The following is a 13923-nucleotide window of genomic DNA, read 5'->3' as shown; positions in this document are numbered from 1 at the left end:
GAGGAGCCTGCCCTGAAGCCGCTGAGACCCTCATGGTTCCAGTTCCACGAGTATCCTAAAAATCAACTCCCTTGTTGTGTGTTCGGTTGCTCATTCATTCTACAAAGGTTTACTGCCCTTGTACTGAGGCAGGAGATAGATGGGCTCCAGGTTAGACATTTACAAGCCGGTTTCCTTTCTATACTTCCAGATAGAAATAACAACAGGAACAGGGTGAATAGCTGGACTTTGTCTCCAGTGGACACTTTAATGGCAGGGGCAGAGAGGAGCTGAGTCCTGCCCAGATAAAGAGAACACATATTTCTGATTCTTGAGGTCACGGAGACTTCCCTGACTACATATGCACAGAAAGACTCCTTGGGGTTAAAAAGGAGGGGGCTCCACCCCATAATAGGTGATGCCAAGCCGCCCACAGGCCTCTGCGCTGGAATCCATCTTGGCTAAAAGTTGTGCAAGAACTGCTCTATATAAATGACCTAACCGCCTCTTTACTGCATTCCTCCTCATTAGGGAGGACACCCACACCCTTTTCTCTCCAGGTGTGTATCTCTGCCTTGCTTCTGTCTTAAATTAAAAAAACTGTTTCCCTGTGTGCTCTCCCACTTGCTGTGCTGTGTCTCTAATAATAAACTTTGTACCTGTTTTTACAGTTTTTGCCTCCTTGAAATATTCTTGCTTTCAAATGGGGCAAGAGCCAGGGGAACTTTGCTTCTAGCCTCTAGCCCTCGCTGGTCTAGCAGCTAGGATTCCTGGTTTTCAGCCAGGCTACCCAGGTTCAAGTCCTGGGCAGGGAACTAAGATTCTGCTTCAAGCCAACGCTCACTGCTGTCTCCTTGAGATCAGTGCCAGGCTCTGTGCTAGATACTAAGCCCTGGAGAGTCCACAGTAAACAAGACAGACATGATACCTGCCCTCCCAGGTTCTAGTGGGAAAGATGGTCAAGCAATGAGTATGCAATTAAACAAAGATTCAAAGGCATTTCTGACACGAACTAGGGAACGAACAAAGGAAACCACCCTGAGAGAGAGAGAGAGGAGGGGGTTGCTGACAGAAGACGAGGATGGTGGAGGATGGTCAGGTCTTCAAGAGGACTTCTGAGATGAGGGTGGAAAGAAGGCCGCCAAGCAAAGGGACTGGGGAGAGCACTTCAAAGATGTAACCCCATCCCATGTGAGGAGAGGCTCCCAGGGTCCCAGGAACAGACTGAGAGCCTTGAGGCTGGAGTAGGATGGAGCCATGGGGGTGAGGTTGGAGAGGTAAGAGGGAGCCTGACCAGACAGGGCCTTTCAGTTCATTAGAGGAAGTTCTGTTCTGCATGTGGAGAGCTGCCTTCTCCCCAGCTGGGAAGCTGCAGAACTTGGAGGAAGTAAGGAAGCGTGCCGTCAAGACTGGGCACCTGGCGGGTGGTGACCCAACTTGGATATATTGCCTCCCTTGGTTGTAGCATCTGTTGGTTACCAAGGCATCTTGGGTTAAACACTGAATGAAGCATGTCTTTTTATTCTGACCTGCGGCATCTGGGGCCTTACTGATCCTGCAGAGACTGCCTTTCCCAGGGCTAGCCTACAAAGCATGCCTTTCATATGCAAACCTGAGCCCCCATCCCACCTCCACCTCCTCTCTCAAGCGCTCACACTCTGGGCCCTGTTCCTCTGCCCCCATCACCCCAGAGTCACATACCAGCCAACTCCAGAGGGTCCCTATACCCCAGAGCCTGCTGAGATTATTCAAACTCACCCCTCCTAAGCACGCTAACCCTGCCTTTCCCTTTCCTCCCCACCGAAACCACAATAAAGACTTTTGACCACGTTGACTGCTCTCTCCCTCTGCCTCTGACGGACCCTGGTGCCTCCCCATGTGACCCACCCATGGTGTGATGTGCCCCCTCCCTTTGGGGTCTGTGAGTATAACAAATTATTTTTTCAGTGGTAGTCGTCTCCTGATCTGCTGGCCTCACCATACCTGAAGAATGATAAAACCTATATGTTAAAACACGCACCCACCCCAAGTCTGCCATCTCCTACCTCCAGATGGTGATGGCCAGGGTGCACAGGGCCCCGGTGAAGGACGGGAAAAACAGCAAAAAGATGAAGACAGTCATCATCTGTGAGGCCCGCCAGGCTTTGCTCAGAGGCTGGAAATTCATCATCAGGCTGATCTGAAGAAAGAGAAGCAGTCACCTCCCTTCTGTAGCCGGAGAAGCAGGCCAGAGGGACCCCAGCCAGACACCAGCTCCCTGACACCTTTCCCAGCAGCCCCCACACCCAATTCCAGCCACCACTGGGTCACATGGGACTGAGAAAAGCCGAATGGTTCCACCTTCAGACTGACTCACATTTTTGACGTAAAACATGATGAAAAGAGTCATCATTTGGATAAAGGGCAGCAGAGGGCAGAAGAAGATTCCAATCCTATGAGAGAAAGGGGATGAGTGTCAGAGATCAGGGGAGACACAGGGAATCTGTGCGGAGGGCAGGGAAAGAGGGTGTTATGGGCTGAGTTCTGTCCCTCCGAAACTCATATGTTGAAGTCCTAACCCAGTACCTCAGAATGCTACTGTATTTGGAGATAAGGCCTTTAAGGAGATGATTAAGGTAAAATGAGGCCACTGACCTCATGTGGGCCCTAACAGACTCATACGGAGGGAAGAAGACCAGGTGAGGACACAGGGAGAAGGCACCATCTACAGGCCAAGGACAGAGGCCTCAGATGGAACCCACCCTGCCAACACCTTGATCTTGCATTTTGAGCCTCCAGAATTGTGAGAAAATAAATGTGTGTGGTTTAAGCCACCCGGTCTGTGGCACTTTGTTGTAGCCACCCTAGAAAACTCATACAGAGGGAGCCTGATTCCAATACAGCAAAGCAGGCAAGTCCCACCATACACAGTATCCACAGCTCTGGAAGAGAGATTTTGCAGAGAACGCTACCCACACAGCCATCAATTAAACCACCACAGGCCTTCAGCCAGCCCTAATCCAGGTGTCCCACATGTGGGACTTGAATTCCTCCTCCCCCTTTGGCATTCAAGAAGGCCTGAAGTCCTGCAGGGACAGGCATTAAACTGCATCGAGTTACAAACGACAGGCATTAAACTGCATCGAGTTACTCAGCTCTCCCCAGTGCTTCTGAGGCCAAAAGAAAAAAAAATCTCAGTTTGGTGCTAGAAGGTCCTTAAGTCCTAACGCTTGCCAACCTCCATTTCTTTAAAAAAAGAAGCAGCCTTTAGACTGAGAGCCTTGACAGACAGCAGCATCTAGCTAGATTTTTTTTTTTTTTTTTTTTTTTTGTGGTACGCGGGCCTCTCACTGTTGTGGCCTCTTCCGTTGTGGAGCACAGGCTCCAGACACGCAGGCTCAGCAGCCATGGCTCACGGGCCCAGCCGCTCCGCAGCATGTGGGATCTTCCCGGACCGGAGCACGAACCCGTGTCCCCTGCATCGGCAGGCGGACTCAACCACTGCACCACCAGGGAAGCCCTAGCTAGAATTTAATGACTTTTTGTGATGGGATTGATTTTATTTTTCAAATTACTTGCAATTTCTGTCAAATGATATGATGATGATAAAGACTCATTAAAAATATATTTAAATTTTAAAAAGGCAAACAATTTAAAAGATAATATTAAGTCAAAAACAGTACAGGTGATAGATAGATATGCCCAAAAAATAGGCAGGCTGGTGTACAAAAGACTAAAGTTTGGGAAACATTTTCCTCACCTCATTTTCTACCATCATCCCTAACATACACTCAATTTCTGTCACTCTATTATCTTCTTTTAAAGCTCATCATCAAAGGCAATATTCTCCTAAAACCCACAGAGATTAAATCTATAATTGCCACAGAGAAAGGAAAAGATATGTGTGTTTCCGATTGTGCTTATTTATGATTTATTAACAAAAACCTTAAAGGCCCAGAATAATGAGCATCTCATTGTAAGCTTTCCCGCCTCGAAGCTAACACTTCCCTTGGGAATCTCTGTCGAATGGTCAATAGTATGAGGGCTCAGCCTCTAGGATTCAAAAACCTGGATACTGAATCAGATGACTTACCCGCATTACTTATTAAACAACAAAAAATTTGAGTGCTCATAAGTACCATACAATCCAGCGATTCCACTTCTGTGTATATATCAAAAAAGGATTGAAAACAGGGTCTCAAAGATATATTTGTACACCCATATTCATAGTAGAATTATTCACAGTAGCTAAAAAGCATAAGTAACCCTGGTGTCCACTGGCAGATGAATGGATTAACAAAATGTGGTACCTACACGCAATGGAATATTATTCAACCTTAAAAAGGAAGGAAATTCTAACTAACACATGCTGTATGGATGAATCTGGAGGACATCATGCTAAGTGAAATAAACGAGTACAAAAAGATAAATTCTATGTGAGTCCACTTATATGAAGTATCTGGACTAGTCAAACTCAAAGAAACAGAAAGTAGAATGCTGGTTGCCAGGGGCTGGAGGGGAGAGGGAATGGGGAGTTGTTGATTAATGGGTACAGAGTTTCAGTTTTGCAAGGTGAAAAAGTTCTGGAGATTGGTTACACAGCAATGTGAATGTACTCAACACTACTGAATTGTACACTTACCAGTGGTTAAGATGGTAAATTTTATGTTATGTGTTTTTTACAACAATTTTTTGAAAAGAGCCCTTAAGGATAACAACAGCCATGTAATATCCCTACTTATAAACATTTCTGAATCAGTTACTCGCTAAGCACTTAATGCATACATTTTCTCATTTAATCCTTACCAAAACCCCGCGAAGTAGGTACGAGCATCGCCCCCATTTACAGATTAGAAAACCACGGTTTAGAGAGAGTTTATGTTATTTGCCCAACGGCATCCTGTTCATTGAGATAATGTGAGTAAAAGGCCTTTGTAAACTGCCCAGTTGCCAGTGGGTGACCTGGCAGTGTGCAAATGCATCAGCTAAACTACACAAAGAAAAAGTCCTCACCACCTCCAAAAATAAATTCATTGACATTAGTGAGTTATTTGCAGATAGCCAAATCACCCGGGGCAACTTTAAAGAGCTGGAAAAGAAAGCACTTTACAGTTGTATGGCACGCTGGAGATTGCAAAGCAGTTTTCTTGTATCATCTGATTTAATCCTCAACACAATTCAAAGGCAGCTGTTATTATGTGCGTTTGACAGATGAGACTGAGGCTCAGAGAAGCTCAGTGACCTCAGTGAGTAGAAGAGCCAGCCCCAGAATCCAAGTTTATTCAACTCCAAATCCCCTACTTTCAGATTAGCAACCCCCCAGAAGATAGAACCTGGCAATGTAATATGCCATGCAGAATTCTGGCATTAGCTACATCATGTTAAAATAAATAAATAAAAATAGTCACTGGCTATTGGTTTGAGTTTCTAGGTGAGCTTGTCAAAAATTTGATGCAACTAGCTGGCTATCCTCAAAACACACATGCATGCTCACACACACACGCGCACACACACATGCACATGCACGCATACACAATTGCCAAAATTGAGCTGGCAAACCCCAAAGACTCCAGAGGTCTACCAGGGCCCCACCACCAGGGAGTGAAGCAGATCAAGTGTGAGGCAACTTTCTCTGCCTTTATTTTCCCAGTTCTGTTGCGATATCAATACAAAGTAAAGTTTTCTACCATAAAAAAACTGACAGCATAAGGGCAAGAAGAAATGGCAAATCAATACTGGGGAGACAATAGTTCAAGGTGGGTCTGCAGCAAACTGGAACCACTCACCCCAGCTCAAGGCCCAGCCAATTGTTACCATAATGGGAGATGATCTAGATCTTTCCTTTTTTGGCGAGAAGTCAGAAATTTTAAATTTTATGTGAAATCCCCTGATTCTTAAATACTGGTGGTTAATTCAAATTTTTAGAAAAAGCACTGCATCGGACAAGAAAAACACACTTGCAGGCTGGATACGGCCCGGGGCCCTCCAGGTTAGGAATCCCTGCTCTATGTTGATTCTTGGCTGAAGTCCTCATAAAGGAAAAGAACAGTCTGGGACATGAATTCATGGTTCTCAGACTGGCTGGATTTGGTATCACCTATGCAGCTTTGGAAAACCACAGATTCTGGGCATTGCCACCAAAATGCCTAGTCCACGGTCAGGCTGGAACCACTGGGCAAGCCAAAGATTGTCAAAACTTACCACACCAGAGTTTGTGAGTAGATCAGTTCTAGGACATTCCTGGCAATGTCAAACTCCTGTCGGCCAAGACTTGTGATGAGCCGCAGCCCAATGAGTCTGTGAAAATGTCATGAGTTTAGTGCCCAAACCATCAAGTCCCTCTTTCAAAAGATTCCTCACAGTGGAAAAAGGAGGACAAATCCTCACCAGTTTGGAATAAAGTCATAAGTTCCCTTGCAAATTTCTGAAAATTCCAAATATGAGCATGTTTTTGAAGAAATAATTGAGGGAAAATGGAATTAACACAATGCATTCCAATGGAGGTACTGCTAAAGTGGTTCAAAAAAATTCTAGAGAACATTATTTAAATTATCCCAACTACTATTCAAACAGATAATGAATTTAAAATAGGTATTATTTAAATAAGATAATTATTTAAATTATCCCAACTATTATCTTGTTTATACCACCTTTTGCTTGTTAAACCTTTTTTTTCAGGGACCAAACTCAGCACTCTCAACCCAAATAAATGAAATTTTTCAGCTTTCAGTTACTGCTATTGAGTTAATGGTGTTTCCCAGTTTTCTAAGTCCACAAGGAGGAGCCCTACATCCCCATTTATTCTGAAGAAACTTGAGACCACTTTGATTTTTTTTCTTATGGAGGAATTGCCAGTAAAAAACTGTTGTAAAAAATAAACAAAACAACAACAACAACAAAAAACTTCTCACCTTTATGTCCAGACCCTGGACAGAGGCTGAACTAAAAGTGAGTTTGGGCAAACTGAGTGAGGAAATTTGGCTTTCAACCTACCCACTGAGGAAGGAATCAGTATTATGCCATGCTATCTTATCACTAGGGCAATTTGCAAAAATAAGTAAATGTCTATTAGGAATGAGATGCTCATAATATTATTATAAAATAAATGAATAAATAAAAGAGGACCACACATGGGCCAATGATGACATTGCCCTAATCCTGCACACCTGGAGTCTAAAATAAAAATTCGTGCATTAATTAAATTCAACGAAAGCAATGAGATAAATCTATAGGTACAGGCATGGAAAGATGACAAGGCATACTGACAGAATTAGTAAGAGCAAACTCCATGGCGATTTTGCAGTGTGACCCCATTTTTGTCTTTGAAAATTATATAGTATACACACACACAAAGCAGTGCATAGACAAATCTGGAGGAATATACATAGACTAGAATATTAAAATGGTCTATTGTGGATAAGATTTCAAATGACTCTCTGTTTCTGTGTTTAATTTCTAGAACTTTCTCAGGAGATTGCATAGGGCCAATTGAACTAAATGAACTTTGACAACAGGACTGTCAGGTCAAGATGAAATTTCAGTTAATTCAGAAGAAAACAATATTTCAAAGGACAATAGGCAGACTTAGAACAACATACACTTAGAGTACAGAAGGGACCCACACTTCATGCTCAGCCAGGACTATGGCTCTGGTTACAACGTCAGATATAATTACTCGGAGACAAACAAATATTTACCTCCTCAGGAACTCCCCCAGGAGGGAATCAGTTAAAGAGAACACAAAATCCATGAGAAGGAGCCGGTAGATTTCTTGGCCAATGAGGGTTTCCCAACACTGGAAGGCAAACAAGATTTGGGATGTGGGAGGAGGCTGTTGTCTCCACTTAGTTCCCATCTGTTCCTGGCCCCCTGTGCTCCTAAGAATGTGGCTGGTGGCTTAGTTTGACTGAGTTTTTGTGTGCCCAGAAAAGCAGACCCACTCTCAACAGAAATGCACCTTTAGGGTGAATTTGTTTTCAAGAATGTTTATTCTCTTCCTGTGCTCCTTCTTCCCCCATTAAGGCTTGCCCTCCTCAGGTACCCAAACTTTCCCTTCTCACTAGCTCTCCCCTTTAACATTTTTCTTCTTTGTTCTATGCCTTCTGGATCCCGTTTCTTAACCAAGGAGAGCAGGAGGTGTCAATGGCGAATAATGCCTCCACTCCTTTTGCTTATTAACCTTATGAAAAATCAATTAATATCTTCTTGATTAAGAAAGTGGCCTAGAGGTTTAGCAGACCAGCACAAACGGGAAGGTTGAATTAATCAGCTTATGAAACTGGTGGTTAGCTACCTCTGTAGGAAGTCAGTGCTATGAGCTGATGGATTGAGAGCTTTTAGATTTGGCTGAATGAGGAAAGTTTCAGGTGTACGGCCCAAGGATGGATGGAAGGATGGATGGAAGAATTGATGGATGATTAGATGAATAGATGGATAAGTAGATGGACAGATGGATGGAAAAATAACATGATATCTGCTCTAATATCATAAGCAGAAGCTCTTGAGAAACTCACTTCCTCCCTGGCGGTCAAAGGCAAGCTTAAGGCAAAACAGCATGGAAATCTCACCTCTTCACCAGCCAGGGCCACAATGTTGATCCAATAGTAACAAAGAATTCCAACGATTGATAATTTCAGAAGGATGTTTCTAAAAAACAGAAGCGAAAACAACTACCATTACCCTCCACAGCAGTCATCAGTGCTGTTTGCCAATATTTCCTTTGGGGCGTACAGTAGGATGGAAATTCCTGCCCCCCTGTGGTTGAGTGGGGCTATATGGCTAGATCTGGCAAATGAGTTGTGAGCAGAAATGATGTATGTCATTTTGTGTCACTTCTAGACTAGAGCATTTAAATGCCAGTGAGACTCTTCAAGACTCACTGTCTTCCCTCTGGAATGACAATCAGAAGTATTTGAGATGGTTGCTGCAATCTCAGCCTGGACCCCTGAGTTACTAACACGAGCAGAAATCCCCTGCCAACCCACGATGGGCATGTAGCATGGACAAGAAATAAACATTTGTATTCTAGACCACTGAGAGCTCGAGGTGGGGGATATTTGTTACCACAGTTTCACCTCATTTATTCTGACTGATACACCTTCTTTTAGGTATCTCCAAACTGCCTGATTTCATTTCTCACTGTAACAGTAGTACATACACATACTATTCATCAGGTGCTACCATGGACAGTAAACATGCTAAGCACTTTATCAAATCATCCCTCTTCATCTTTACAACTCTATCATCAGGTAGGTGGTATTTTATGCCTATCTTACCGATGAGGAAACTGAAACGCAGAGAGATGAAATAACTTGTATGAGATCACACTGTTTAGGGGGATGGCAAAGGTTCAAACCGAGGACCCTCTGATTGAACAGCCTGAGGTCTTAAACCCAGTCACTTTGCCTAAATCAATACCTTCTGGTTTTAAGAAGTCTTCAGCCTTGGTGTATCAAGAATCATGCACCACTAGTCCAGTGATTCTCAAAGTGTGGTCCCCAGACCAGCAGTAGCATCTGTAAACTTGTTAGAAAGGCACACTTTCTGGCCCCAACCCAGATCTGCTGAATCAGAAACTCTGGGGTTGGGGCCCAGCAATCCCTCCAGGTAATTCTGGTGCATGCTAAAAGTAGAGAACCATTGCGCTAGACAACATTGTGAAGAAAGGGACAGGATCTGTCTTTTCAACTCCAGATCCCAAACCTCTTACCCAGTGCTTAGCCTATAGTAGATCCTCAATAGCAACTGGATTAACACCTTAGTATACAGTGATACTGTGACTTACAATAAGAAATATGTGTTTGGTCTTCTTTCCCTTTTCTGGCACTGAGCTCCTAAAGCCGTTGGAACTTTCTAAATGAGGAGAGCTATCAAGGTGCCTTTTGTTATATTATATTAACTGTTGGGAAGCCCCGAGGTCTATTAAGGTTAGGGGCTGGTTGCCATGACAACCAATCTTGTGATTAGAAGTTCTGAACTCAGCTTGCCTATCTCAGACTCCAGGGAGGGGAGAGGGGCTGGAGATTGAGTTCAACCACCAGTGGCCAATCATTTAATCAATCACGTCTATGTAATGAAGCCTCCATAAAAACCCAAAAGGAGGGGGTTCAGAGAGCTTCCGGATTGGTGACAGGACAATATTTGGAGAGAGTGGAAATCTCTGAGAGGGCAAGGAATCTCCGCACCCCTTCCCCAAACCTTGCCCTACATATCTCTTCTACCTGGCTGTCCCTGAGTTATATCTTTTTATAATAAAGCAGTAATCTAGTAAGTAAAGTGTTTCTCTGAATTATGTGGACCGCTCTAGCAAACTAATCAAACCTGAGGAGAAGTTCGTTGGAACCTCCGATCTCTAGCTAGTCGGTCAGAAGCCCGGGTGACCACATGGATTTGCGACTGGCATCTGAAGTAGGGATGGGGGCAGTCTTGTGGAACTGAGCCCTTACCTTGTGGGATCTGACGCTATCTCCAGGTAGATAGTATCAGAGTTGAATTAAATTATAGGACACCAACTGATAGTGGAGAATGGCTTAGTGTTGTGGGAAAACCCCACACATCAGAATGGGTGTCAGAACTTTATATACATTTACTGCAGTATAACTCCAGGTTAAACTAGAAAACACACTCTTCTAAGCCAGGAGAAGCTTATCATAGGTCAGAATGATTGTCTATTTCTGAGCTTTCTCATTTTCTCTGCGTGTAGAGAAGATCTTAAATATTTTATGAAGCAATACGTAGGGCTAATATATATTAAAAGAGAATGAATCTCTGTTGGGATCAGAAAAATGCAAATTAGGTAAAGGGATTAGATCAAAATGACACACTGAGCATACATGCCTACCACCTCTCTATCCAAATTCCATTGAAATGATAGAAAAGTTAAAAGCTAAAAGACCCATAAAGGAGAGGAAAACACGTCACCAAGGACAGACCAGAAATACAGAGGAATTTATGGAAAATAGAAAGCAGAAATAAAAATATGAACAAATTTGGCAGAGGACTTCCTCAGAGCTTGTGGTAGTTCTGAGGATGCCCGGAGCTTAGAGACAGCAGATACGAAGTGTCTGGAAAGGGCAGCTGGGTGATTGTTTGACCATGCCAGATGTCAGAAAACCTCAAAGCAACACCTGCAGACCTCAGAAGAGGTAGTTAGAATACAGAGTCTTTGGTCCACTCAAACCCACATTCAAGTAGAAAGGCAAAATAAAAGACATGTGGGAACGTGGAAGTACTTAGAAGGTGGACCATCCTGATATCTACTCTAAAATGATGTCTTATCGTCTGTTGTAAAACGAGGAAGTTGTAAGTAGGATACATTTAACAAACACTGGTGAGCAAAGAAGCCAGTCAAACCTAATGTGTATGTCCAAAAAAATTGCTTTATGCCCCTGAATTGTACATTTAAAATGGTTTCTTTAACCACACACACAAAATCCCAATTGTTTCTAACCATTGAAAGGAGGCCCCCAGACGTGTAGGGTGGGTAGAAGTGAAGGCTTTCTCAGATTTTTTTCTTCAGGAGAGTAACACATATATAGATTAACTCTAAACATTAATCTTAGAAGTCAGCCAACTTTTTCTGTGAAAGGCCAGACAGTAAATATTTTTGACCTTGCAGGCCATACAGTCTGTGTCCCTACTCTGCAGTTGTAGCAGGAAAGCAGCCATAGATACTATGTCACCACTGGACATGGCTGCACTCCAATAAGACTTTATTTATGAAAATGGGAGGCAGGCTGGGCCTGCAGGCTGTAGTTTGCTAACTGCTGATCTAAAACATATATGTGTATATATGTGTATGTGTGTGTTAAAATATGCTTGTTACAAATTTAAGAGTAACAGAAATGCTTAAGATCTGTATGAAGAAACTATAAACACAGACATAAGCATAGATATGCTATTCCAGGAGCAAGGAATGGCCAGTGCAAAGGTCCTGAGGTGGGTAGGAAGTTTGGCATGTTTGTGAACAATCAGAAGGTGAGTAAGGCTGGAGGCACTGAGGAAGGAGGGGGGGAAGCAGAAAATGAATTTGGAGAGCTGGCCAGGAGCCAGATCTCAGAGGCCATGGTAAGGTAATCGCTCTGGAATTGATCAATAAGGAAAGTCAGTCTGCATGTACAGCCTTATCATTATAAACACCACCATAACCAGGAACTGGCCAGGGCACTAGCCAGGAAGAAGCAATAAGGACACAATTTGGGTAGTTTTATACTCTGTTTATCAAAACTCTGGGGTCACCTCTAGCACATACAGTGCCTTTGTGGGAATCACAACAAGCCACCCCTTCCCAGCCAATGAATTGCCAAAAAGCAACCCCTCCACTTCCATTTGGGTGGATGAACTACAAAAATGCACCTGTTCCTCCCGGATGATTCAGTGGGTGGGTACTCAGCCTCACAGTTTGACTCATGGGAACACTGGCTGATATCAGTCCCCACACAACGCCTTAGCCAAGAACATTTGTGCAGTGCACAACCTGCCCATCTGTACATCTCATAACTGAGAACTATGTTAATCCTCAGGCTGGGAGCAATTGGGAAAGATAAGCTATTACTCTGAGCAAAAGGCAGATGTACTCAATAACTGTATTTCCTCAGGGCCCTTTGGACTTCATGGCTATTAACCCAGACCATAAAAACACACCTTATTCTTGAAATTCTTTCTGGAAAACAGAACTTTGATACTTGAGTGTAACCCTTTCTAGCTTCCATCCATTTCCCTCCATAAAAATGGAAGCTGGTGTGGGGAGTGATAGCCACACTTACCGGATCAGGAGGCTGTAGACTTCGTGCCTTGGCATCTCATAGCGCTCCACCAGCCTGAACATGGAGTAGAAGCGAGGCATGACCAGGTTGATGCAGGACACAACGAAAGGCAGTAACAGTACCGCCCCGGGGTTCCTGTGGTTCGCCACGAACTACAGGGGATGGAGGGAGAGAATCAAGATGCCAACTGTACACTGGACCCCTCTCTGCCTGACTCAGAAGACCCTCCCACTCCCATCGTCACGATGGGAAAACCGCAGAAGTAGATCCTCTGAGGTTAGCTATTATGGTACCATTTATCCAGCACTTACCCTGGGCCGAGAATTACCCACATGATGCTTTAATTCCCACTACAGCCCAGCAGGTGGGTGTTAATAGACTTAACTGATGGACAACCTGAGGCTCAGAGAGGTGAAGATACTTGCCCAGGGTCACCCAGCTAGGAAGTGGCAGATTCGAACCCTGGTCTATCAGACTCAGGGACCTGAGCTCCAACAGCCATTCTGTGACTTTACTTTCCTTACCAAGAGGTTTGGAAGAATGAGAATGTGCTCCTGGCCTTTGGAGCAAAAGCTTGAGTCACTGAAGCTACCACACAAGGGAATTTCTCCTCCCCTCTCCTGCATGCCCTTGTTCATTTCACCAGGCTTCGCCTGTCCTCAGGTGCTGAATTAGGGGCAAGGGGAGCCTCTGCTAGCACCTGCTGCACATTTGTATGAGGGTCAGAGGGGCGCCCCTGCCTTCAGGTGTTTGGCTGGAGGGAAGCCTGGGCTGCCCCTCTGCCAGACGCCCTTGGGGTAAGGGATTCCAGTGGATTTATTTGATGTCTGACAATTTCCCATTCCCCACCCCCAGGCCTGACTCTGCCTCTATCTACCTCTGGATGGTTTTGAAAGCACCACACGTAATTCTGGCAGTATCTTTGGAGCCAGAGTAACCTAGGGTCAAATGCTGCCCCCTCCCCATGCTTATAAGCTGCAAGGTTTCGAACCAGATGCATAGCTTCTCTGAGCCTCTGTGCCAGTCTGCATGATAGGGAGATTATCACGTAACCCACAGAGACACTGTAAGAATTAAGTGAGACCAAATAAGGGAACGTCTAGCCGCAGGGCTGCTAAACGACACAGCTGGGGGCACCATTCGCGAGAAACTGTAGCTGCCAGTGAATGCGACCCCTGGAGTTGTGCAGAGGGTTGATCCT

General features: G+C 44.3%; 1 protein-coding gene across 1 annotated transcript in view; it reads right to left on the bottom strand.

Annotated features, from left to right (window-relative positions):
- Positions 1-13923, bottom strand: part of TMC5 (transmembrane channel like 5) — a 30311-nt gene that overhangs the window by 4839 nt on the left and 11549 nt on the right. Inside the window, exons 8-13 of the mRNA XM_004285724.3 lie at positions 12723-12874; positions 8526-8604; positions 7656-7753; positions 6160-6255; positions 2336-2411; positions 2025-2158 (exon numbers count right to left, since the gene is read on the bottom strand). Of these exons, the coding sequence (XP_004285772.1) occupies positions 2025-2158; positions 2336-2411; positions 6160-6255; positions 7656-7753; positions 8526-8604; positions 12723-12874 (635 nt within the window). The remainder of the gene's footprint in view (positions 1-2024; positions 2159-2335; positions 2412-6159; positions 6256-7655; positions 7754-8525; positions 8605-12722; positions 12875-13923) is intronic.

Source organism: Orcinus orca, chromosome 16, assembly GCF_937001465.1.
Source record: "Orcinus orca chromosome 16, mOrcOrc1.1, whole genome shotgun sequence".
In the NCBI taxonomy this organism is placed as follows: domain Eukaryota; kingdom Metazoa; phylum Chordata; class Mammalia; order Artiodactyla; family Delphinidae; genus Orcinus; species Orcinus orca.
This window is presented reverse-complemented; position numbering and strand designations above follow the sequence as displayed.